The following is a 24,864-nucleotide window of genomic DNA, read 5'->3' on the forward strand; positions in this document are numbered from 1 at the left end:
TTTTGAAATCATTATTCTATTTCCAACAGTTATATTTTCTGATGTAAGATTTCAAAAATTTTAAAACCCAAAACATTCCTTTGGAGAGAGAGGATATATTTCAGCAGGAAATAAAAGTAATCCAAGGGAACTCCTGGTTCTGATAATGCAAACAAAGCACTCCAGAGCAGCAGATGCTGAGAATAGATTAGAGGAAAAGAGCAAGACTAATATTTGGGATAGAATTGAAACCAAATAGGTTTGAACAGCTTTTTTCTGAAGGCATCTGGAAGGAGTGTCCAGAAGAGGCAGTGGAGAATTTCTTTGTAGCTTTAAAACAGCCTCAGGAGGCAAGAGAGAAATAAAACTCTAGGAACTGGGATGCCTGGATGGCTCAGTGGGTTGAGCATCCAACTCTTGATTTCAGCTCAGGTCCTGATCTCAGGGCTGTTGGATGGAGCCTCACGTCAGGCTCTGCGCTCAGCTGGGAGTCTGTTTAAGATTCTCTCTCTCCTTCTACTCTTCTCCACCCCCCTCCCCTGCAGGCTCTCTCTCTGTCAAATAAATAAATGAAGTCTTTAAAAACAAACAAAATGAAACAAAACAGAACAAAAAACCATCTAGGAACAGGGCCATGCCAGCAGCAGCGTGAAGGGAAGGTGATGTGGCAAAGTCCTCAGGCTCTGGTTTGGGGTTCAGTGTAATTAGTAATTAGGGACAGTGAGGCTCAGCTTCAGATCACTGTCTATAACTGGTAGTGCTTAACCTCATGACCGAAGCAGATGTAAATCCTTCTGGGATAAAGAATATATCACCCAAGGCTTCAAAGTGTTTTCCTAATTTTCATTATATAACATCTGGTGCTCAATCAAAAGTCATGAAGCATTTGAAGAAACAGAACAACATGGCTACCACCCCAGGGAAATAATAGAAAATAGAAATAGGGTCCAGAAAATGGCAGTCTTCAGATATAGAGTTTAAGAAAAATGTGATTAAGTGTTCAAAAAGTATAAGACTGAAACTTTCAGTGGAGAATTAGAAACAATGAGAGGAACTCACTGAAAACTCAAAAACTAAAACCCACAATAACAGAATCAAGAGAGTCAATGGACAGATTTGTTGTTGAAGAGATAATGAACTGGGATAGAGGTTGAAAAAATGACCAGCATAATTCATGGAGTGAAAGGAGTGAAGATGACGAGAGAGTGCAGACACAGTAAAAAGGCCATCACCCCTGCAGGTGTGGCTTTGGACAGAAACAGGACAGAAGTGGGAAAGTATTAGGTGGAAATATGGGCCCAGCACGCTTCCACTGCGCAACTCTGCTTAGGTGGAAATATAAGAGCTGACAAATCTCCAAATTTAATGAACATGAGGCCATAGACTGAAGAAATGCTTAAGTCCCCAAGAGGATAAAAACAAGAAAATCCTACCTCTGTATAATAGAGCAAAACATCTGGAAACCAAAGCCAAAGAAAATATCTCCAAAGCAGCCAGAAAAAAAAGTTACTTTTAAAGGAGAAATAATCAGGTTGGCAGATGACTATTCAATCAAAACTAAGGAAACAAGAAGATATTGGAATGAAATCTTCAAAATGATGAAATGATGAAATGATGAAATGAAAAAAACTTGTTTTTTGTTTCAAACAAAAAACCTACAATTCCATGTCTAGCAAATACATTCTTTCAGAAAGACACAATACATAAATCTTTTCAGATACATACGAAAAAAGAACTGGCCACCAGTAGTCCTGCATTAAAGCAATTACTAAAAAGTGTTCTTCAATCAGAAAGAACATAACCCTGACAGGAGACTGACACTGCGACAGAATGAGCAAACATGAAAGGATAAATGATTAGGTGATTTGAAAGCACTGGTTCTCAGCTGGGGCAGGATGACCCCCTTCATCCCCCATCTGGTAATGTGCGAAGGCATTTTTGCTTGTCATTATCAAGGGGAAGGTGCTGGTTCCGTCTAAGGAGTAGAGGCCAGGGATCCTACTAAATATACAAAGACCAGCCCTCCACAAAAAAAGAATTACTTAACGCAAACATTAATAGTGCTAAGGTTGAGAGAGCCTGACCTAAATGAAAATCAACATCATTGTCTTCTGAAGACTTAACATATACAAAGAATTAATGTGATGGACACAGCACTTGTGCTGGGATCAGGCGACTGGAGGTGAAGCTGTCCCTTGCATTGTCCAGGAAGAGGGAAAGGTACTAATTTACATTTATATTAAGACTTGATAAGTTGAGATGTAATAAGTAATAAATAGTATAAATTACAATAGTAAAAAGTGTAAATTAGTAACAGAACAATGAAAACTCACTAATCAATTTCAAAAAACAAGTAAGAATTAAAAAAAAGGGAAAAACAAACCACAGAACAGGCAGGACATATCAAGTATTACATTAAATATAAATAGACTAAATGTTTCAGTTAAACGACAAAGATTGTCAGATTGCGTTAAAAAACCTCCATATGCTAATGTAAAGTATATTAAAATATAAGATTATAGTAAGATGACAGTAAAATGATGCAAAAATTATACAAGCAGATGTATACCAAAAGAAAGCATCCATATTACCAAAGTAGATCTTATGACAAAAAGCACTACTAGAGATATAAAAGTACTTAATGATAACAGCACTAGAAAGATATTACAATTATAGTTTTGAAAATACCTATAAGGTAGCCTTGAAATATATTAATAAACATTACCAAATGACTTATAGATATTAAACAACATCCCAAAATAAACCCAAGGGATAATATAGTTCAAAAACAAAGGAGACTCTATTATTATATTATTTTTAAACTGAAAATTAAGGGACACCTGGGTGGCTCAGTGGGTTAAGGCCTCTGCCTTCAGCTCAGGTCCATGATCTCAAGGTCCTGGGATGGAGCCCCACATCAGGCTCTCTGCTCAGCGGGGAGCCTGCTTCCCCTGCCTCCCTCTCTGCCTACTTTTGATCTCTGTCTATCAAAAAACAACAACAACAACAAAACCCTGAATATTAAAACTATGAACACAAAAATACTTCCAAAACTATATACATAAGAGTACTTTTAATAGTGAAAAACTAGCAAAGAATTTAAATATTCATCACCAAATTGTTAAATAACTTATGGAATGAAAACAGAGTGGACAAATGGGATGGATTAATTTATATTGACATATATGTCCACAATTTATTAATGAGTGAAAGGAAAATAGGTAGTAGTATAAGATAGAGTGAACAATTCTATTTGTTTCAATATATACGTTCACGTATGTAAAGAGGGGTCACGAAATTGAACTAGAGGGTGGAAAACTAGGGCCCATAGGCCATATTCTGTTTTTTCAAACAAAGTACCACCGGTCATGTGTATAGTCATGTGTATCTGTTTATTTACTACCACCGGGAGCTACTTTGGGCTGTAACAGCAAAGTGAGTAGTTTCAACAGAGACTGTTAGACCTCAAAGCCTAAAATATTTACCTTTTGAACCTTGAAGAAAAAGTGTGCCTATCCGTGCACCAAACTATGAGTTATGGTTAAGGCAACTTACCTTTTCTGCCTTATAAACCTATGCATCATTTTGAGTTTGTAAAACATATATACTACTTTTACAAATTTAAACACCTTAAGAACCACTGATAAAAAAGATTAGAAAACTCTGGAGAGAGAAGGCATGTGTGAACATGGCTTCTACCTTTATTTTTTAATTTAGTTTTATTTTTTTTTAAGTTTATTTATTTAAGTAATCTCTGCCCCAACATGGGGTTTGAACTCATGACCCTGAGATCAAGAGTTGCATATTCTTCTGAATGAACTAGCCAGGTGCCCCCACTACCTGTATCTTTAAATCTCTTCTGGGCTTTCCTCTGGACAATGAACTAGAGCCCACCCTAAGGAAGACCTTGCTGATGGACCTTCCTGAGCATCAAAGATAAAGTCTGCCAGTACCGGGAAGGAGGAGACTTGAAGGGCTCGCTCCAAGTCTGAGCAGTACACAGTGGAGCAACATTATAAATGACCAAGGTTGCTAAGAAACAAAACTTCACTTGAGCACAACAGAATACAATCTGGAAGCAGGAACATCCATCAAGGAACACTCAGTTCTGGCCACAGGAGCACATGAGACTTGGAAACAGAGCAAAAGAAAACAGCATCTAAGAGTTAAGAGAAGACACTGGGAAAGAGACCAGTGTATAGAAATGGTTTGTTCAAAAGTTATCACTAAAAGACCCCACCTAGCTGTAATTCATTAGATTTTGCCATAAGCAATGTGTGACTTTGTTACTAAAAACCTCTGTACCTGTTCCTCTAAACCAGGGATTCTCTTGGGGCGCCTGGGTGGCTCAGTCAGTTGAACAGCCGATCCTTGATTTCAGCTCAGGTCATGATCTCAGGGTTGTGAGATCGAGGCCCACATAGGCTCTGCACTCAGTGTGGAGTCTGCTTCTCCTTCTCCCTCTGCTCCTCCCCACAGCTCTCTATCTTGCTCTGTATTCTCTCTCTCGCTCTCAAATAAAATCTTTAAAAAAATAAATAAACCAGGGCTTTTCTATCTAGACAGTTCTGACGTGGTGGGCCTGCCAGTCCCTTGTCTCGGTGGGCGGTCCTGCGCTCTTTAAGATATCCAGCAGCACCCAGGACCCCACACACATGGGAGTTGGAAGCGCCCCTCCCAATGGTGACTGGTGAAAAGTCCAGACACCACTAAGTCCCTAGGGGGAAAAACTGTCCCTGGCTGAGAAGCATGGCTTTCAGTGGTGGGCTGGCAAACTTGGCCTGCAAAGTATTTAGCTTTTGCAGGCCGTACGTTAACATCTGTCGAAACCACTCAACCACACCCTTTAGGGGAAAAGTCACCAAAAGTAGTACACAGACAAATGAGCGTGGCTGCTCCAAGAAAACGTTGTGTATGAGTACTGAAATTTTAAGTTCATATGATCTGTCATGAATTCTTCTTTTAAATCTTAAAACCATTTAAAAGCATAAGAGCCCTTTAGCTTGTAGGCTGTATTTCAAAATAAGCAGCAGGTGACTCCATTTGGCCTCCAGTCTCCAATTTCCTGACCACTGATCTAACCTGTCAACCCCAGAGCCTGCTCCCTGAGGTCCCCCGTGAGAGGATTCTACCTCTGAGGAAGGTGTGAGACCATACAACACTGCTAAGAGTTTCACATCAGTGAGGTTCTGTTCATGATGTGACTTAGATGTGTGTTTCTAAACAGCCACCGTCTTACCCTGACCCAACCCAAATACAGTGGTGAGGACAGGTGAAAATTAAAGAGTTCTTATTTAGCGTACCTGTAAAACCATAACCATAATTCAGAAAAATGAATACACCCATCATCCCCCAAAACTCCCCCATGACCCTTGATAATCTACACATGCCAGAATTCCCAACCCCCATCCCTGCCTTGAGGCAACCGCTGATACTTCTGACAAAAGACATGCAAGATTGTGTCCCTGAAAACTATGAAGTATTCTGAGGTAAATGGAAAAAGAACTATGTAGGGGATATGTACAGTGGGTATAGGTCAGATGACTCAGGTTTAAATTCTCAGTTCTGTGAAGTTAATCTATAGATTTGTCACAAAGCTGGTCAAAATTCCAGCAGGCTTTTTTTTTTTTTTTTAAATGGTGATTCTAAAATTTCTATGGAAACGTAAAGAGCCTGGAATAGCCAAAGCAACTTTGGAAGAGAGAGGAACAAGTCTGGAGGACTAGCACTACCGATGTCAACACTTACTGTAAAGGTGGGGGAGTAAGGATAGTGTGATGCTGCTGTTGAGACAGACAAGTTATCAGTGGGACAGAACAGAGGCTTCAGAAGGAGACCAAACCCGCACAGGCAGCTGGTTTTCAGCAGTGGTACCAGAGCGATCTAATGTAGGAAGGGGGATCTTTTCAGCACATGGAACTGGAATAAGTGTGTAGTCATGTATAACACAGAAAATCAATCGTAGATAACTGTAAGAGCAGAAAATGTAAAACTTGTAGAAGAAAACAAAGGAAAAAATTCTGGTGACCTTGGAATGAACAAAGACTACTTAAGTACAGAAATAGAAATAATTTTTTTTCAACTGGACTTCATCAAAATTGAAAGCTTTTTCTCTTCAGAAGACACTGTTAACCATAGAAAAATGCCACATACTGGGAAAAATGTTTGCAAAGTAATACAGTCAAAAAAGTACTTGTATCAAGAATAAAGAAGTCTTAAATTCAATCATGAAAAGAAAACACAGTTTTTAGCAGCCCAAAGTTTTGAACACACATCACCTAAGATGATACAGAAATGGCAAATAAGCAGTGAGATGAGTTCAAAATCATGAGTCATGAGGGAAACGCAGATGAAAACCTCCGTGAGCTAGCAGTACACATCAACTGGAGTGGCTGAAATTAGAAAGATGGGCCATGGCAAGTGCTGACAAGTATGGGAGTGACTAGAGTTCTTGGACAATGTTGTTGGTAGTGCAAAACCACATGAACACTTCTGGAAAGTGGTCTGGCAGTTTCTGCAGAAGCTCAGTGTCCACCTACCATCTACCCAGCCACTCTGCTGCTGGTCGCCCAAGAGAAATAAAAGCGCGTGTCCCCACACAGACTTACATGTGCATGTTCACGGCAGCTTGCTTTGTACCAGACAAAAAGTGGGAGCTGTCCAAATGTCTAGCAGCACGTTAGTGGATAAACCGATTGTGATATATCCAGACAGTGGAACACCACAAAGCAACAACAGTGGGGAAATCTCAAAATAATTATGTTGAATAAAGAAGTCTTATGCAAAAGGATATATACACGATTCCATTTGTAGAAAATGCAAACTCCTGCTGGAATTTTGACCAGCTTTGTGACAAATCTGTAGATTAACTTTACAGAACTGAGAATTTAAACCTGAGTCATCTGACATTTACCCACTGTACATATCCCCTACGAAGTTCTTTTTCCATTCACCTCAGCAATACTTCATAGTTTTCAGGGACATAATCTTGTACCTCTTTTGTCAGAAGTATCTTTAAATATTCCACTATTTTTATGCGTTTATAAGTGGTGTTGCATTTTTAACTTAACTTTCTTATTGCTGTTAGTATATAGAAATCTTGATTTTTGTATATGGATTTTATATACATCAATTTCTATTCCAGTCTGGATGCATTTTGTTTCTTGGTCTTACATTACTATACTGACTAGAACATCCAATAAAATGTTGACTAGAAGTGGTGAGACCAGACATCCTTTCATTGTTCCCGAACTTAAGGGGAAAACATTATATTTCAAAATTAAGCACAGTGTTAGTGGTAACTTATACATGACAATTATCAGGTTCAGGTTCACAGCAAGTTACAACTGACAAAACTACATTGACCCGTCACTATCACCAAGTCTGTAATTTACACTACGGTTTACTCTTGGTGGTATATACTCTATGGATTTGGACAAATGTGAAATGATAGGGATCCATCATTACAGGATTAAGCACAGTATTCTCACTGCCCTAAAAATCGCCTGAGCTGCATCTACTCATTCCACACACACACACACACACACACACACACACACACCCCACCCGGGACCAATCCCTGGTAGCAACTGATCTTTTTACTGTCTCTACAGTGTTGCCTTTTCCAGAATGTGACAGAGTTGGAATATTACAGTATTAGCCTTTTCAGACTCCCTTCTTTCACTTAGTGATGTGCATTTATTTCTTCCATGTCTTTTCATGGCCTAGTAGCCCATTTCTTTTTAGTGCTGAGTAGTATTCCCTTGCGTGGACAGACCATTGCTTATCCATCCACCTACTGAACATCTTGGTTGCTTCCAAGTTTGCTGTAAACATCAGTGTGCAGGACTTTGTGTGTTTTCAACTCCCTTGGGTAAATATTAAGGAGCATGATCGCTGGGTTACATGGTAAGAGTGTGTTTGGTTTCTAAGAAACTGCCATGCTATCTTCCAAAGCGGCTGTGGGCCAGTCTGCATTCCCTCCAGCCATGAATGTGAGCTCCTGCTGCTCCATATCCTTCTTGGTATTTGGTGTTTGTTGTCAGTGTTTTTGATTTTGGCCATTCTAAGAGATGTGTAGTGGTATCTCATTATTTCTGTTTTTGGCTTTTTTAGAGAGAGACAGAGAGAGTGCTAGCAGGAGGGACAGGCAGATGGAGAGAGAGAGAGAGAATCTCAAGCAGACTCTATCTCAGCATGGAGCATGACACGGGGCTCGATCTCACAACCCTGAGATTATGACCTGAGTTGAAATCACGAGTCGGCTGCCCAACCAACTGAGCCACTCAGGCATCCCATCTCAGTGTTTTAACCTACAATCTGTCTATTTTTAAAATCAATACCTGAGATGGGAGAGCAGAAATTGGAGATGATGACTGTAGGTTTATCCTCGCAGTCCCACTTGTTCCTTTATGCTGTTTGGAAGCTGTATTAGTCAGTGTATAAAGGTTTGAGATTATTTTGTCTTCGTGAAGAGCAGACCCCTGCACCATTACACAGCAGCTCTCTTCATGCCTGGCGATATGCTTCTCAATCTTACCTATTTCATCTTATGTTGATACAGACACTCCGCTTTTCTTTCGTTTAGCGTTACCATGATACAAATTTTCCCATCCTTTTAATTTTAACCCATTTGCATCTTTATATTTACCATGAGTTTCTCACAGGCAGCAAAGAGTTGGGTTGTGCTTTTTAAAAACTCTAATCTGGGGGTGCCTGGGTGGCTCAGTTGGCTAAGCACCTGCCTTCAGCTCAGGTCATGATCCCTGCTCGATGGGAAGCCTGCTTCTCCCTCATCCTCTGTCTGCCACTCCCCCTGCTTGTGTTCTCTGTCAAATAAGTAAATAAATTTAAAAAATCTAACCTGGCAATCTCTGCTTTTTCACTGTGGCATTTAACCAATTTACTCTTAATGAGATTTATATACATATGTTTTGGATTATTTTTATTATTCCATTTGATCTCTTTTATTGCCTTATTTGCTGTAACTTTTTTTGCTTAGTGGTTATCTTAGGGCTTCAGGCATGCATCTTCAATTGACTACATCTTGTCTTCGAGTGACGCTATTCCACTTCATAGCAAAGAACCTTACAACAGTATGTGCACACATTTTCTCCTTCCTCCCTTATGCTTCTCTTCTCATACATTTTAATTCTACTTGTTACACACCCCAAAGTACACTGTTACTATATGAACACAATCTTTATGGACTCCTTCTGCACCTCTGTGTGCCTGATAAGTTTTCGCCAGACTCCCAACCGCCTGCTGGGTGCTCTGGAACATGGTCACACGATGGCACATGGTTTGGTCCTTCAGAGATGGCTTGCTGTTCAGTTTTGTTAAAAAGGACCAGAGCAGCCATTAGTCTGGGGAAAGGAGGGCTGTTTCCCTTGCTGTGCCAGGGCCCTTTTGAACACTCTGCCTGATGCCCTGCGAAGTGCAGGTTTTCCCGTCTGATTGGCAGGCACCCAGACTCTGGCCAGCCTTTTATAAGCCCAGGGAATTTCCCTTTTGTCCTTTACAGTAGTTCTTCCAGTAGTTCTTCCTGCAGTGTCAAGAAGTTCACTCACACAGACATGCTAATAATCAGGACTCAGCTGAAGACCTGAGGTTTCTGGAAGGCTTCTCTAGGGCAGCTCTCCTTCTCTATGCTCTGTAAACTCTTACTTCCCTGGAATCCCAAGGGATTTTCAACTCAGGGAACCAGGGCTCTGGCAGGATCCCCTCCCTGAGATGCAGCATGGAAAAGAACTGCCTCAGGCTGTGAGACCAGTCTTAGGGCTCACCTTGGACCCACCCCCAAACCCCTGCCCAGGGAATCAATGTCCTGTGCTACTTCACGCCTAAGGTTTGAAAAATGCAGCTTCATGTTTTTGTCCTAATTTTAAGTTAGCTCTGGTGGGGTCTCCTGTTACTCCATTTTGGCTAGGAGCAGAAGTCAGATTTGAGTTTTGTCACAGAACTGCTATGATGGCTGATGGGTTCTCTATGAAGTGACCATGAACTAACTTCCAGCTTCTCCAGATGTCGCTGCTTCTCGGAGCCACTCTGGTCACTAACTATGTAACTAGAAGGAATGTCAGCCACACAGGGACGGCAACCCCACAAAGAGTGCTCACCTCTGGTGATGCACATATGGAAGAATGTAAAACACAGGTCTGTGAGTGACATCTGTACTTAGGCAAAGACCTATGGTGGCAACCCTGTGCTTGCTAAAACCATGGTATGTTTGTGCTGACAGAAGTCACAGTATTTGGCCAGACTGGCACCGATCACCTCCAGTTCCTACACATTTAGGCAGTAGGCACTGTGGCACCAGGAGGGCCTCGCCTCAGCCCCCAGCACATGGTTTTCCATTCAGATGCCCTTTGGGGCTCCTACAACCAGCCCACAGATTTTGAAGCAGACTTGTAATATATCAGCGTCTGAGGTCAGTAGAGCACTTTATTTGATGCAGAAAGAAAGGTTAAACCCAAAGCTTACAGGGTCTCTTGTCTATTTCCCAAGATCCCAGCAAGATTGCCAGGTTCAGGGTCTATGGCCATGTTTTTGGCCCTTTGACCTTTCAAAATCCCTCCTTTGTAGGTTGGAATTTTAATCTCTGTACATAGCATCACCTTAAACCGTTACCATTCCTGCTAGGGTGATGCTTTCTGAAATGTATCAGTTCTGTTCTGACTGACAGAGGTGACCAAGGCAGGCAGGAGGAATGGGGTAAATCTCCTCACCAAGCAAGCTGCCACGTTCGCCCGTGATCCTGGGTCCCTGGCCTCCCTGAGGTTTCAGATTCTCCTCCACACACCCTGGCTCCATCTTGGGGTACTGACAGCAAGGGAACCTGGGTGAAGAACAGAGAGGAGAGATGCCCAGCAGGGGCGAAGGGGGAGACACAGGGGGCAATGAATGCCACACAGACCTTCCTCACAGGACTAACCACAGGCCAAAGTGTGTGGCTAGGTGAATCCTTCAACCAAGCCCTACAATCAATCACCCAGTGGAGGGTTTCTCTTTACTTTCTGTGCTACCTGACTTTGTGGCGCCTGGACCAACATGTCTGACCACAATGCCACAACCACAGGTAGTCTATCACCAGGAATGTGAGTATTCATTCCTCCAATACCTTTTTCACTTTTACAACATGCAGGGCCCTGCACTCGTGGGGCCAGCTAGTTAAGAGTTACTCTTACGTCTTTGCAACCAATGCGAGTTTGCTGTTATTTTTATTAGGTGCAGCTATGCCCCCTCCTTCCAACAAGGAGTTATAAAGCCAGAGGATAGAAGAACCAAATAGAGCAGAGGACAGGGCCGTGGGCAGCCCAAGTCAGAGGATGACCTGGCACAAAGGTAGAGCGATCCCGGGTAACCTGAGGACACAGCACAGCGGTCTAAAGAGGGCTCAGCAAGCCACGGCTAGGAGGCCGAGTCCAGGGAACTGTCTCGGCACACCCATTTGTGCACCACGGTCTATCCTCATGCTATAGGGGTCAAGTGGAGTAGGCATGACAGTGTGTGAGCTGTAAAGCCTAGAACAGAATATTTAGTATCCGGTTTTTCATAGAAAAAGTTGGCTCGTGCCTGTTCCAGAGGTAAAGATATTCAAAGTTCTTTGATCCTGATAGAAGAATTCTACATTCTGACTTGACAGTAACAAAACAGCATGCAGCCCACAGATTATGTGTGTCATTTCCCCACAATGCTGCTGAGGCATACCAGCAGCAACACGCTGATTTTCACAGAGGTAAAAATTAGGCACCACTAAATCTGAAATCCTGTTTCCCTCTCATTCTAGAAATTGGATGGTGAAAAAGCAAGCATGAAATTTGCAGGTTTGCTTTGTTTCCTTCTGCTTATCATTTTTCAAACTGATTATGGACGAAATGAAGAAACGCCTAGGAAGCAGCGGAGGAAGGCGTATTACAGGAGACTGAGGAAAAGTTCCTCGCCTGCCCACAGGGCTGGTGGGCAGCTGGGGATCCAGCAGGCGATGGTCACACCAGCAGCAACAATGCCTGCGCTGACCTTGGATTACAGCACAGAGGAAAAGTCTGACTCTGACTCCTCTCCAAGTTTTCTTGGAGTAGAATCAAGTTATAATGTGTTGCCAGGTAAGAAACCAGTGAGAGAGGGGGAGAGAAAAAGAACCTCCAGGAAGAGAATTTTCCAAAAACATTTTTTCAAGTTATCATATATATTAATATATCATATTTAAAGTTATATTTTCAACTTAATATATATTAAGTATATTTTTTCAAGTTACTATAATATCCAGATATTCTATTGTATCTCTTGGTTTAGTCCACAAGGATAAGTTTTGAAATGATTTAAAATTTCATTTACAGAATGTAATTACAATACAAAACTACTGGAAAACAAAAAAATAATTAGCTATCCCACAACTATATTTATAAAACCGTAGTTACTATTTTGGTTTATTAATTTCTAGTCTGTTTCCTATGCCATGTATTTCAAATAACTGGATTCATAATATAGAAAATATACATATAAGGTTATAATCTTTTTCATTTATAATGACAGATCATCTGGGATATAGAAAAATTATTCAGATGATTCCTTGAACACATGGCTATTAACTATTTTCAACCAAATTCTTTTCAACCAAAAGTGGCAGTAAGCCACTGAATTTAGTTTATGTAGAGAAACTACTGGGTAGGGCTGGGTGGTGAGGGGAGGGAGGTAAGGGAGGGAGCGAATGTGAGAGCCCATCTCAGGGTGGAATGTGGGGACAGCGGCTCACCAAACAAAGGACAGGCATCACAAATGACACTAGGTAAGATGGAGAGCTTGTCCTCTAACATTCCAATCCAAGTAGGCTGTGTGATGGCTGCCTTGGTGGACACACTGACCCATATGTCTGTGACCCTGTACGTAGAGAAATGGAGATACTTTGGAAACATTTCCCAAGTATGGCACTGATGATGTGTGAGCTAGTGTTCAGTAACACAGGAACTCTAAAGAGAGGGTCAGCTGCAATCTCTGGCACTTCCCCATCTGCACACGGGTAAGGGTGAGACATGGACTCATAATCGCTGCCCTTCCTGTTCTCTGTCTTCTGGCATCCGACGGACCCACACTGCTGTGTCTCTTCTGAATTTAGATATGGCCTATCATCTGCTTTGCTCAATGTAATGAGACACTTTTAGGGCTCGTGGGGGATTAGCAACCTCTGTCCCTCTGGTTTGGTCTTCAGGGCAGCCTGCCTGGAGATGCAGAAGCCTGCTGATTGTCTCTGAGACTGTCAGGAGCGCGGCCCCTATGTGCCCCTGTTGGACACGTGGCACAGAGAAGCCATCACTGAGACTTGGGGTTCGTTGTAATACAACGACAGACAGAGTATTGGAGGTGCAGCTCAGAGTCAAGTTACCAGGAGCTCAGTCTCAGAGGCTGAGAGCAGAGCATGCGGAAGCTGCTCTGGGGTCACATTTCTGGGGTCTATCTACCCCGCGCGTGAATGCACACAGAATGCCACTCTAGCGTGACTCTGTCAGTTCGGCTTCACGCTGTGCTCACCGTCCTTCACAGGTGCTGGCGACCACACAAGGAATTGACGGTGCTCCTGCTTCTCTTCTAGGAAGGCAGGGTCACTGTCTGGTCAATGGGATGACCATGTACAACCGAGCTGTGTGGTCTCCTGAGCCGTGCACTACCTGCCTCTGCTTGAATGGAAGAGTGCTTTGTGACGAAACTATGTGCCACCCTCTGACGTGCCCCCAAACAGTTACCCCCGAAGGAGAGTGCTGCCCAGTCTGCTCTGACGCTGGTATAAGTATCTAGCCAAAACGCAGTATCACATGTGACTTAGTCTTCCAACTTCCATTGCTTATTTTGTTACTAACTTAAGTTTTAAATTATGGTAAACTAGTCATCAAGGTACTTAAAATACTTGCACAGCGATGATAAACATAGAAGTTATTTGGGAAAATGGATGGTAGGAGGCAGAAAAAAAAGATCTTGGCTTCATAGTTCCAGCTCTACCAGAATGAGTAAACTTGGACCAGACCACATTGTGCACGACGCTCGCTTTAGAGAATGAGTGGCAGGATCTGCAGAGCCAACAGTCCCCAAGTGTCATGCAAGGGAAGAGCTCTGCTGAGCTCCTTAGGCGGAGTAGCTCCCTTAAGGCAATTCAGTGTGGGCACAGTTAAGACCAGGAAGACAAGGAACTTCTGATGAACAAAGGCAGAGAGAGTCTGCATCTAGAGAAGAAAGCCCAATGCCCCAGCCTGCCTGCACTCATTACCGCTCTGGGAATCTGGGGAAATGCAGGCGTGTGGCCCTGGAGCAGTGCCTGTGTCTTGGGAGCACTGCTTCCTGCCACGGGGCCTGCTGAATGTTCACCGTCCCTGCTCTCACGGGGCTCATACCTGAGGGACAGCTGACTCTCGAGATGGAGGCCTAGCCAGTGCCTTCTGAAAGGATGCACACGTGGCAAATAACAGAGACACTTTCTCTTGTCTACAATCAAGGAAGATTATTTTCCATGGACACAGGATAGTTTCAGGGTGGGTGTCCACAACAGCCTCCTACCAGGAAGAACTTTAGAATATTTAGGAATGTAAGCATTTTGGCTTACACTAACATTATTTTACTAAGGCATTATGTCTTTTAAAAATGTTAGCAAATACACAGGCAAGATTCAGAAATTATCAGACATTTTTCAAAGGACTTGGAATAAAATGTGGTTTTTTTTTTGAAAAATAAACTTGGATATACAGGAAGGATTTTAAATGTTTCAATATGATAGCTTTAGCTTCCCTTCCCTAATTTTTTCCTATTTTCCTTTTGCATGTTCTGCCAGGGATGTGAAAAAATAACTACCTGACTTTATAATATATACTGGATTGAGATCTCAAGTAATTCCTTCAAATAGTGCATTTTCTGAGTTCCTTTTCTGGGTGATTTAGGTATAGTATGAAATAAAAGCAGGGCAACGACTCAGGAAATCTGCCATCACTAGAACTCACTTCTTCCAGAGCTCTGGTCACTGTCGGGCCCTCCCTTCTTTCTGCTAAATACCCACACGGGTGAAGGCCCGCTGCTGGCCGTTCTGCTCCTATCATCATGGGATGACGGGAAGCACTGCCATGCATGCCTCTGATTTAAAACCGCATCATTGGAATCCAGGAAGCCCCCCATAAGTGTCAAGTACTAAAAATTTAAGTAGAGAGTCTGGGAGGGAGAAAGGAGAACTTTCTATAATTCTGAATTTCAGAAGATGCTTTTGGGCCTATGGGGCTGAAAGAAAATCAGACAAAAATAATTATAAATCTGCAAACAAAAGCCAGTTTCACTACCACAAGCAAAATATGTTTCACTTTTTTATGTTTGATGGTACAGATTCTTACATTATCAATAGCCCCAAGTAACTGAACAGTATCTATTATAAAGGTCACACCTCATCATATCGCAACCTCACATAGGACTGCTTACCATCCTGCGTCATGTGGCAATATTATTCCCTTTTAATTACCGGGTAGCAAGATATTTTAGTAAAAATAAATATTAAGGCCAAAGGAAAAAACAAAAATTGCTTAAAATAAATCTTATAAAATAGAAATAAAAACTACTTTAAAAACTACTTGAGCAAAAATTCCAAAATTCATTCCACATTTAAATTGCACTCAAATACCTGGAGGGAATAATATTTACTAACCTCACCTCTACTGTGATTTTTCCTTTTACTAACGTTACACCTCGCCCCTGCTATGTCCTCCCTGCACGGCCAGCAACCTCCCATGGTACAGCATTAAGTGATAGAAGTGAATTTTCTGGTGATTCTTCAGAACAAAGAGAACCTACCAACTTACCTCGCAAGCAACTGCCACCTCGTCGGGTGGAAATGGACCAAGTGTTGCAAAAAGAGGAACTTCAGTTTGAGGAGGATGAAGAAGAAAGTAAAGAAGATGAAGATAGGGAGCAAAAGAAACAGACCCCTGAACCTGGAGAGCAGGGGAGACCTCTCAGTGAGGGGCAGAACAGAGGAGAGGCAGAGGAGAGATCCCGAGCAGAGGGGAGGCGGGTCCATCAACAAAGACATCCAGCAAGGGAGGAGGAAGAGGAGGACGAGGAAGATGAGGAGGGGGACGAAGAGGAGGAGGAGGAGGAGGAGGAGCATGATGGCACCCTTAGAGGAGACGTGTTCAGGGGGCCCTCCAGACCCCTGGCCCCCCCTCCTCGCAGAGGCAGGCCGCCTCTGCCCAGCGGGTGCTCCTTGTCCTACAGGACCATCAGCTGCGTCAGCGCCGGCCTCACACAGATACCACCGCTCACAGCACCAGAGATAACAAGCCTGGAGCTCATTGGTAAGAGAAGTGGACGTCTGTTCTGTTTTGTGAATGTAACTCTCCTTGCCCTGCGAAGGTCATACTTTAATTTCATAATATAAGTTGATCCCAAACAGACTAACTTCACAAGCTACAATCATATACATAAACTTCGTAGAAGAAATAGCATGGTTCGGCATAAAGCAAATTTCTCCAAACCAAGTCATGATTTCCCACTGACTTTTTCCCTAAAGTCAGCTTTACTGAGGTATAATTGACATGCAGTAAAACTTATTTTTAGTGTGTTCTCTGAGCTTTGACAGATGTGTACAGTTGCATAACCAGCCCACAATCAGGATACAGAACCTTTCCGTCACCTCACCATGTTCCCTCGTGCTCCTCCTTCTACCAGCCCTGGTCTCTGCTGAGGTGATGGGCCTTCAGGGTTTGGCTGTTCACGGTACGTTACCGAAGTGGGGTCCCACAGCATAGTCTTTTTGTTGGGCTTCTTTTGCTTACCACGATGCTGTGGAGGGCCATCCAGGATGCTGTGGTCATCAGGAGCTGGCCCCTTCCTCACCACTGAGTGGGGGGTGCTCACGTGGATGGACCACAGGTGTCTGGTGAGCCCATCTGGGTGACTTCCACTTTGGGGTCACTATACATACAGTTCTAAAAATATCCATACACAGAGGTTTGTGTGGACCTAGTTTTCTGTTTTTTAAGGTGCACAGCCAGGAGTGGAAATGCTGAATGACAGAGTAAACATGCGTTTAGCTCCAATGGAAAGCACCCCCCCAGTTCCCAAAGGTGGCTGCGGCTTTTCTGCTGGACACAGTTCTGCATCCTGTCACTTGTCTTTCCCTCACGTTAGCCATTCTGGAAGTATGGGATGGTCCAGTCCTCCTCCCTGTGTTCTTATGGGGCTGCTGAAGGGGTTCTGAGTGGAGGAATGGCAGGACCAGGTGTGTGTGTGAGGCTGGATCGTGGGGACCCTGGGTGTACATCCATCTGGGAGACAAGACCCACACCCCGGGAGGCCCAGAAGACACAGGGATGGGAGAATCTGAATGGGGTTTCAGATGTGTCTCAGGGGCAATCACAGAAATAAATTACCAGAGAAATAATAAATATATGACCTTATAAATACACACTCGATAGACCAAGTCTGATGCCTTGGTTGAGGATGGCCAGTCTGTGCTAGGACACCACACTCAGATAACCCCCTAGGGAAATCCCTCATGCCCAGCAGCTCACAACCGAGCAATGTCCCCTCTGCCACAGCTGGCATGTCAGCGGTGCTCTGCCATAAGAAAACCCACGAACAATGAATGACCCGAGCTCAGTCACACCATCGTGGTTTTGAGAAGGTCACCACATGGTTTCTCTAGTACTCACTGCTTCTGGTGAGCTTACGTTTGGGGTTTAAAATCATCAGCTACTGCACTTAACCCAGTGTGAAAACAAAATCCCATAAATTGAAAGCATATAAGAACTTGTACAGATTGAAGCCACACAATCTAACATCAGATCTGGAGGCCACCTGCGCTCCTGGTTTAGAGAAGGAAATTTCAGAAAGGTATGGGATAGGACAGGATTTCTGCCCCAGGATCTAGGACATGTCCATGGGAAAATCAGTTTCTATTAAAGGTTCCAGACATAAAGCTCTGTTATAAAATGCATAATGCTAACAGAATTATCCAGCGAACCCCACTCGAGCTGTTTTCACAGCAGATTCATCTAAAACAGGATGGCCACGAGCACAGCGAGCCCTTTGAGTGGAGGTTCTGGCCCCAGGCTGAGGTTCTCTGCACTTGCAGCTGCTTATACAGATGCTGTCAGCATACGAGTACTGCCTTCTCCTCTGGGGAGAGCTCCCTTGCTATCTACGTCCGTTCATGAACACACGTATGTGCCCACGTGTGCACGGGGGCCTAAACCACAGCTGCTGTGTTTTCTAGGCAATGCCATCACCAGCGTTCCCGACGGAGCCTTCAACGGACTGCTGAATTTGGAAAGGCTCGATCTGAGCAAAAACAACATCACCTCCGCAGGCATCGGTGCAAAAGCATTCAAGGTAAATACACAGTGTGGGTGAGGAGCCTTTGGACCGGTCTGTGCTGGCGGCAGGGCAGGGAGCGAAAGGAACATGGCTTCACTGTAGCTTCCTCCTAAGTCAAGAAAGTTTCCTTTCTGACATTCCTAAACTCTTCAGGTCTTACCTTGATTCCAGTCTGTTGTTTTATGTGATTCTAGCTGGTTTTCGAGGTTTTACCCTTAGAGCACCTACAACAGCAAAATGACAAAACCAATGTTTTGAACTTACGGAGCAGTTTCTCTCCAAGCAGCTGAAAACATGTTGAAATATGGTCTCTTAGTACGTGAGGTATTTCCAGGAATAAAGGAGAGCTTATCTGGAAACTCTATTAACATTTTCAGGCCAGAAAGTGCTTCATTATTTTGTGCCAAGGGCAAGACCTGATAAACATGTGAGCAGGAGGGGTTCTAGAAACACAAGCAGATGCAGATGAAAATTAGCACAGGGAATGGTGGGGGAAAGGTGAGGGAGAGAGAGGCAACAAACAGCATGGAATAAGCCTCTGCAAGACTTGGGTGTGACTAAAATATTTTCTAAAAAGCAGAAAAGAAGAGAGGATCAAGGAGTTTCAGAGAAGCCAACATACAAGCAAAAAAGGAGGGGGTCTGCATGTGTAAACAAATACACTCGTGTGCCCTTTTAAGAAGCCCAGTGAAACCTACTACATCCCACTAGGCCAAACTTCATCCCCTTTACGAGCCTTCTTACAAATTCCTGGGCTCGTGTCCCGTTCAAGTCGCAGACATGTTCTTGTCATACAACAGCTGGGAATCACACATTTCCTGTGTTTGATCAGAAAGACACACAGGAGGGTGTCTCCTTTTCTTGTTTTGAGATCCTCTGTCCCATTCCCAAACTGCTCAAGTCTGACGGAGTGCCCTGAGGCGAGTCACCCGTGCGGCCCCCCACTGCGGTGGGGGCCGGCACTCAGGCGGACGAGCACACAGCTGCAAACACCGGCGCACACCCTCCGACAGACTGTGTGGGTGCCGCAAAGGGACAGCTGCTGGTTTTTGCAGCACGCCATTCTGAAGCACTCACCCCATGATCAGTGCCCTTTTATGACTGTTCCTACTAGTCTAACTACACACTGAGATGTACAAGTCCACGGCGGCTGATTTCATTGCCAGTATCCCCAACAGATTCCGCTTACTGCACAATCTAACGTTGTGTCTACTGCTGAGAAGGTGGAAACCCAAGATCTAGCAAAATCGGAGTGGTCCAGCAGTGACAGGGGCTTTCTCTTGCTCACGAAAGCCACGGGTCAGAAGCAGGGGAGTGGCAGGAGAGCACGCAGCTTCCGTGGGCCCGAGGCAGAGCAGGCAGGTTCATAAGGCAAGTTGCGACTGCACTCTGAAGGACTGTGTATCTGTGACCGTGTGAAAAGGTAATCCTGACATTTGCTTTTCAAGCTTCTGAAGAAATTAATGCGCCTGAATATGGATGGAAACAATCTGGCAGAGATTCCTTCAGAATTACCATCTGCATTAGAAGAACTTAAAATCAATGAGAACAACCTGCAGGCTATCAATGAAGAAAGCTTATCAGGTACTTAACTTCCAGTTCCTGGGTGTCCTAGTCTAGCCTGTCTTCTGTGGCCGTGCAGGGACTTTATGGGCACTACGGCCGTAAGGATAGCTGGTGAGTTTCTTAGGCCACCTTACCATTTAAGATCACGACATTTATTTTCTTCTTTTGTGGTGGACTCTGGACCAAAATGAACAACTGAAGTTGTCATACTGTGAACTCGGCACAAAACACGCAGCATGTTAGCTTTTCCCAAACGCTAGCCAGGGTCTGTGGTGGGATCATGTGCAAAGACAGCTAGTGTTGCCTTCCACCTTCCCAGCAGTCTAGCAGCGCCTGAGGTACGGGTTCCAACACCTTCCACCTATTGGAAATATTTTTACATTAATGTTGATAACCCAAGACTAAAAAGGAATAAAACCATTTCACTATATCTTTTCACTCCCAAAAAACTTCATAGGAACAAAACACTTCTGGTGATGGGAGAAAACACAATAATACCAAGAATTGCCAAGTCTGAAAATTACAGAGTTATGGAAATACTCTCTTTCCAGATGGACTGCAGGGTACACATGAAAAACATCAGTAAACACAAATGGTGATGGGCTTTGTCATATGGAAAAGACATTAGAAAGTACAATTTTTAACTGTCAGGTGAAGCAGGGCCAAAGGAACATGTAGATCAGCGCCCTGATGGGCTGAGTGTGAACCACACGTGAGGTCACCTCTGGCCGCATTCTCAAGAGGACGTGTTACAAAACAGAAGCCCCTCCCTGGAAGGTGTGAACACACGATCCTGGCCGCTGCTTCTCCACACGCTCCCTCCCCTCCCGTCCCCAAAGTCCAAGCACCATGGAGGCCTCGGCCACAAGGAGGGGCTCAAGTCACCGTGCCCAGAGAGCCTTGACCCTCTGTGCTAAGCCCACTGCCCGGATTGGCGAGCGGCTGGCAGCAGGCGGCAGGCAAGGTGTGCCCGTGTGCAGCTACCACCACTGCTGGGAATCTGCCCGTTCAGGACTGGAGCCCCCAGCTTGACTGTCAGGGGCCTGCTGCTCTCCCATGTGGCAGGTCTTCTCGCACGACCCTTCACATTACAGACAGTTCCGGGTAAAGGGGGAGAAGGGACACTCCAGGGCAAAGGTGTGTGGAAATAGGAGGATCCAGATGCCACGGGTGTGCTCGTAGCAGGCCCCCACTCTGGACACTTTGGGACCGTGCGCCCCCATGTCCGCGACCTACCATGTTGCTCCCCACCCCACCATGGGAACGATTTCCTACCAGCTTCCTGCGTATAAACCCTCATTATACTTACTGCATCTAACCTCCTACAACCTTCTCTAGCTCCGCCCTGTCCCCGTCACAGGAGCTCACATCCTATGTTTCCTACACAGATGATGTATACAGAAACCAGAGAGTACCTGTGTGTGCCATGTCTCTCTCTCATGGGGTCAACACTGGCCATTAATCTATCTTTATTACCTGTTTTCGACGAGAAAACTTCCATTACATTCTAAAACCTCAACTATACACAGATAAATATGCTGGATTCTTAGTATCTTTGGTTTTGGAAATCAAAGAAAATATGAGAACACGTGACCACTTCTCCGCTTATTGTCTGGGCTCCCTGCTTCCTTTCAGCCCTTCACCTAACGCTAGAACAACTGCCAGGTTCGTGTTTTGTCATGCTGTCCCTGCCCAGGGTACCTCGCTGCCTGGAGAGGAATGCCAGACCTTACCATCTGGTATCTGAAGGGCTTGCACCCCTCCAGCAGACAGTCCACCCAAGGCAGGCCTCGCGCCTACCACTGAGCACAACCATATGGGTTTTTACCCGTCCACGTTCACCTGGCTGCCTCGGCCTCCCATTTCTACCCACGTCTTCCTGTCCTTGGGAGCCCAGCCCCACCCACACGTCCACACCACCCCTGTGGTCCTCTGCACCTGTGATCTGCATTCCTCATGGTCCTGTCCCTTGCTCATGCTTGGACTATGTCTTATTTCTCTAATGTGCTGTACAGAGCATTCAGAGCAATGCCCGTGACTTGAGTTGAAGATGAAACATTCCTATTCTAGAAATCTTGGCCACTGAACAAACTCCAAAGTTACACCCTGAATGTCTGACTCAGATGCCTCTGGGTACCATCACTGCTGCGCTGTCCATGCTCCTGGAGGATTCCAAATGATCTGAGTCATACCACTCCTGAGGCCAGCAGAAACGATGCAGGAAAGCTTGTTTTTTGTATAAAGGCCTTTCTTGGTAGCTCAGTCTCAGTGTGTGGAGAATTCTTGATCATTCTCCTTTCCAAACATCCATTTGGCTGCACTATCTACCAGGAAGTAAACAAGTGTGATGGGAATTCATTGCTGTAACTCCCTTGTTCAGAGGCTGACATTTGCCAGGCAGACTGCTCCCACACTCCCCCAGCACCCCCAATTATGCTGCCATGCCATAAGCACATCCACATCTTCGCAAAGGCTTTATGTGACCTCCACAATCTTCTACTTCTACTGTGTCCTGAGTCCCCGCTTGGCCGCCACTACCCTTGTGGGGAACCCCACTCAGCTTCTGTTCCTTAGCCATCCCACAGCTCGGTGACTTCTCTGCAGGCGCACCTCCCCCCGGACCTTGCGTCCAGCTTCCAGTCCTGGCTGAGCTTAGCATCTAGGGTGTGCAAAGCACTTTTAGGAAGGCTCTGCATAGGGAATACCAAGAAAGCAGCAACATTCACCCTTCAAACAAACTGAACATTTCACAAGATGTTTTGAAAGATGAAACTCCATGGTTCTTTGGTTTTTCTAATATTCTGAAAATTATATTTTATTTTTTATAGACCTAAATCAACTGGTCACCTTAGAGCTGGAAGGAAACAATCTCAGTGAAACCAATGTGAATCCCCTGGCTTTCAAATCTTTGAAGAGCCTATCCTACCTGCGTCTTGGAAGAAATAAATTCAGAATTATACCACAGGGCCTTCCTGCTTCTATTGAGGTACCTGTATCTTTCTAACAATGTTTTACATTTTTAGTACAGTACACTTCAATAAGACAAACAGTATTATTCTAAAAGATTGTTGTGATGTAGAGTCCGTTTTGGTGCCATACACTCTGCTATAATTTGAGCACAGCTGTTTCTTCAAACAATACTAAATTATGAGTCAAAATTGTAATTACTAGTGGAGACCTTTGATAAAGTGACAGTTGGTTTTACTGACAGCTCTTGGGAAGATGAGCTGAGAATTTAAACAGAAACTACAACTTGCAAGATAGTTTCCCAGTTCTGCCCAGCCCCCACCAAGGCCAAGCACTGCCCTTCCCACCTAGGACCCAGGAGTGTGGCCTTCTTCGCTGCAGCAAGGAACATATGTCACACACTCTGGGGCCCTCACTGCCCAGTGCATGCCTGACTTCCAGCCCTGAGAGCAGAGGTCTGGCAGACCCAGCTGGGCCCAGGCTGACTGCTCCGAACTGTTCGCCCGCAGGCAGGAGTACTCAGCAGGAAGGCAGGACGGAGCTTCCCACAGCTGTGGGCCCGCTGTGCCAGCAAAGCTGGCGGCCTGGGTCTGACGCAGAGCCATAGCACCTCCTCTCCTCATCCTCCTATCTGCTGATCAACATATCAGTTTAGAATTTATCCAAATTGTAAAAATTGGGGTTCCGATACTAGGCTTTATGTCCGAATCTCTTGGATCCTTAAGAAATACGGATTCCATACCCTACCCCAGACTAGGTTCTTTGGAGGGTGGGGTCAGTAATTTGTAATTTTTTAAATTAAGACTTTAATACCTAATGTACGCACATAGTAAAACACACACCAGCTGAACAGTAGGGAGGCGCAGCATGTCTCCATCTGGGTTTTCTCTGCAGATGGCCCCTCTCACTGGTATGGGGGGCAGTGTCCATGCAGATGCATGTGCTCTGACCCCTTCGAGGGCCCTGCTTCCAAGAGACAGAGTCTAGCGTATGGATGAGTGTGCTTTAACTGTAGTAACTTTAAAAAGCTCACAAGTGATTTTAATATGCAACCAAGTTTGGGAACCACTGATCTGGTTCACCTCTAAGTATGTATGAAGTTAAAAGCAAAAAGCTAAAAATTGCTTTACTCCTATCTAATAAACACCAAAATTAAGTGAAAAGAAGGGAAAATTACTAGGAATAGAAAGTTACATTGAAGACACATACCAATGTCTACTTCCGAGCTTCTTAAGTGAAAACTTCCACTAATGTCAAATGAATTAACTTGAAGGCAGCTCACTGTTGAAAACAATAGCTCTAGCAAACTTTACCCCGATGTTAAATGAGGGTTCTTCATTAACTATAATACAAGCAAGTCTAAAACCCTGACAGGTAGCACAGACTGCTGAGAAGTGGCATGCCCTAGAGCTGGGGGGAAGGTGGGGGGGAGACACGTGTCTCCTGGGCAACCTCTCTCCAGGCCCGAGTGTCTCCACTACTGAACAGGGATGATCATTTCTACCAATTTTTAGGGTTTTGAAACGCAAATGAGGTAATTTACATGAATAAGTTTTGTAAATTAGAGAACTTTATACAATTATTATCATATGCTGTATTTTGCAAGATTTTACAATTAAAAATTAATTGAATTCCATGACCATGAAAGATGGTACATTTTATTTCACTAATTAGATAGGACAACTTACAACAATGAATTCACTTGGAAGAGCAGCAGAAGACTCTCCAGATAATACTAATGAGAATAGTCCACAGTACCATTTCCATTTCTGTGAAGCTGAATATATGTACCAAGCAACAAAGAAAAATAGCCTTTTCTCTTAATTATAGGAATTATACCTAGAAAATAACCAAATTGAAGAAATAACTGAGATCTGTTTCAACCACACCAGAAAGATCAATGTCATTGTGCTACGTTATAATAAAATTGAGGAAAGCAGGATTGCTCCTCTAGCCTGGATAAATCAAGAGTGAGTAGACAATGCTCTTTGCCTTTCTGAGACAGTTTCT

General features: G+C 44.1%; 2 protein-coding genes across 4 annotated transcripts in view; one reads left to right on the forward strand and one right to left on the reverse strand.

Annotated features, from left to right (window-relative positions):
- Positions 1–24,864, reverse strand: part of LOC111153553 (centromere protein P) — a 240,665-nt gene that overhangs the window by 51,597 nt on the left and 164,204 nt on the right. The window lies entirely within an intron of this gene.
- Positions 1–24,864, forward strand: part of LOC111153548 (extracellular matrix protein 2) — a 32,951-nt gene that overhangs the window by 2,460 nt on the left and 5,627 nt on the right. The window contains exons 2-8 of one of the 2 annotated variants that reach the window (XM_022512630.1): positions 11,768–12,083; positions 13,568–13,756; positions 15,723–16,298; positions 18,221–18,336; positions 19,770–19,905; positions 22,716–22,873; positions 24,685–24,824. In XM_022512630.1, coding sequence (XP_022368338.1) covers positions 11,792–12,083; positions 13,568–13,756; positions 15,723–16,298; positions 18,221–18,336; positions 19,770–19,905; positions 22,716–22,873; positions 24,685–24,824 — 1,607 coding nt within the window. In that variant the 5' untranslated portion in view covers positions 11,768–11,791. The remainder of the gene's footprint in view (positions 1–11,767; positions 12,084–13,567; positions 13,757–15,722; positions 16,299–18,220; positions 18,337–19,769; positions 19,906–22,715; positions 22,874–24,684; positions 24,825–24,864) is intronic. The other variant, XM_022512631.1, reaches the window with a different exon arrangement.

This window comes from Enhydra lutris, unplaced genomic scaffold (assembly GCF_002288905.1).
Source record: "Enhydra lutris kenyoni isolate GAN:26980312 unplaced genomic scaffold, ASM228890v2 scaffoldscaffold33, whole genome shotgun sequence".
NCBI classification, from domain to species: domain Eukaryota; kingdom Metazoa; phylum Chordata; class Mammalia; order Carnivora; family Mustelidae; genus Enhydra; species Enhydra lutris.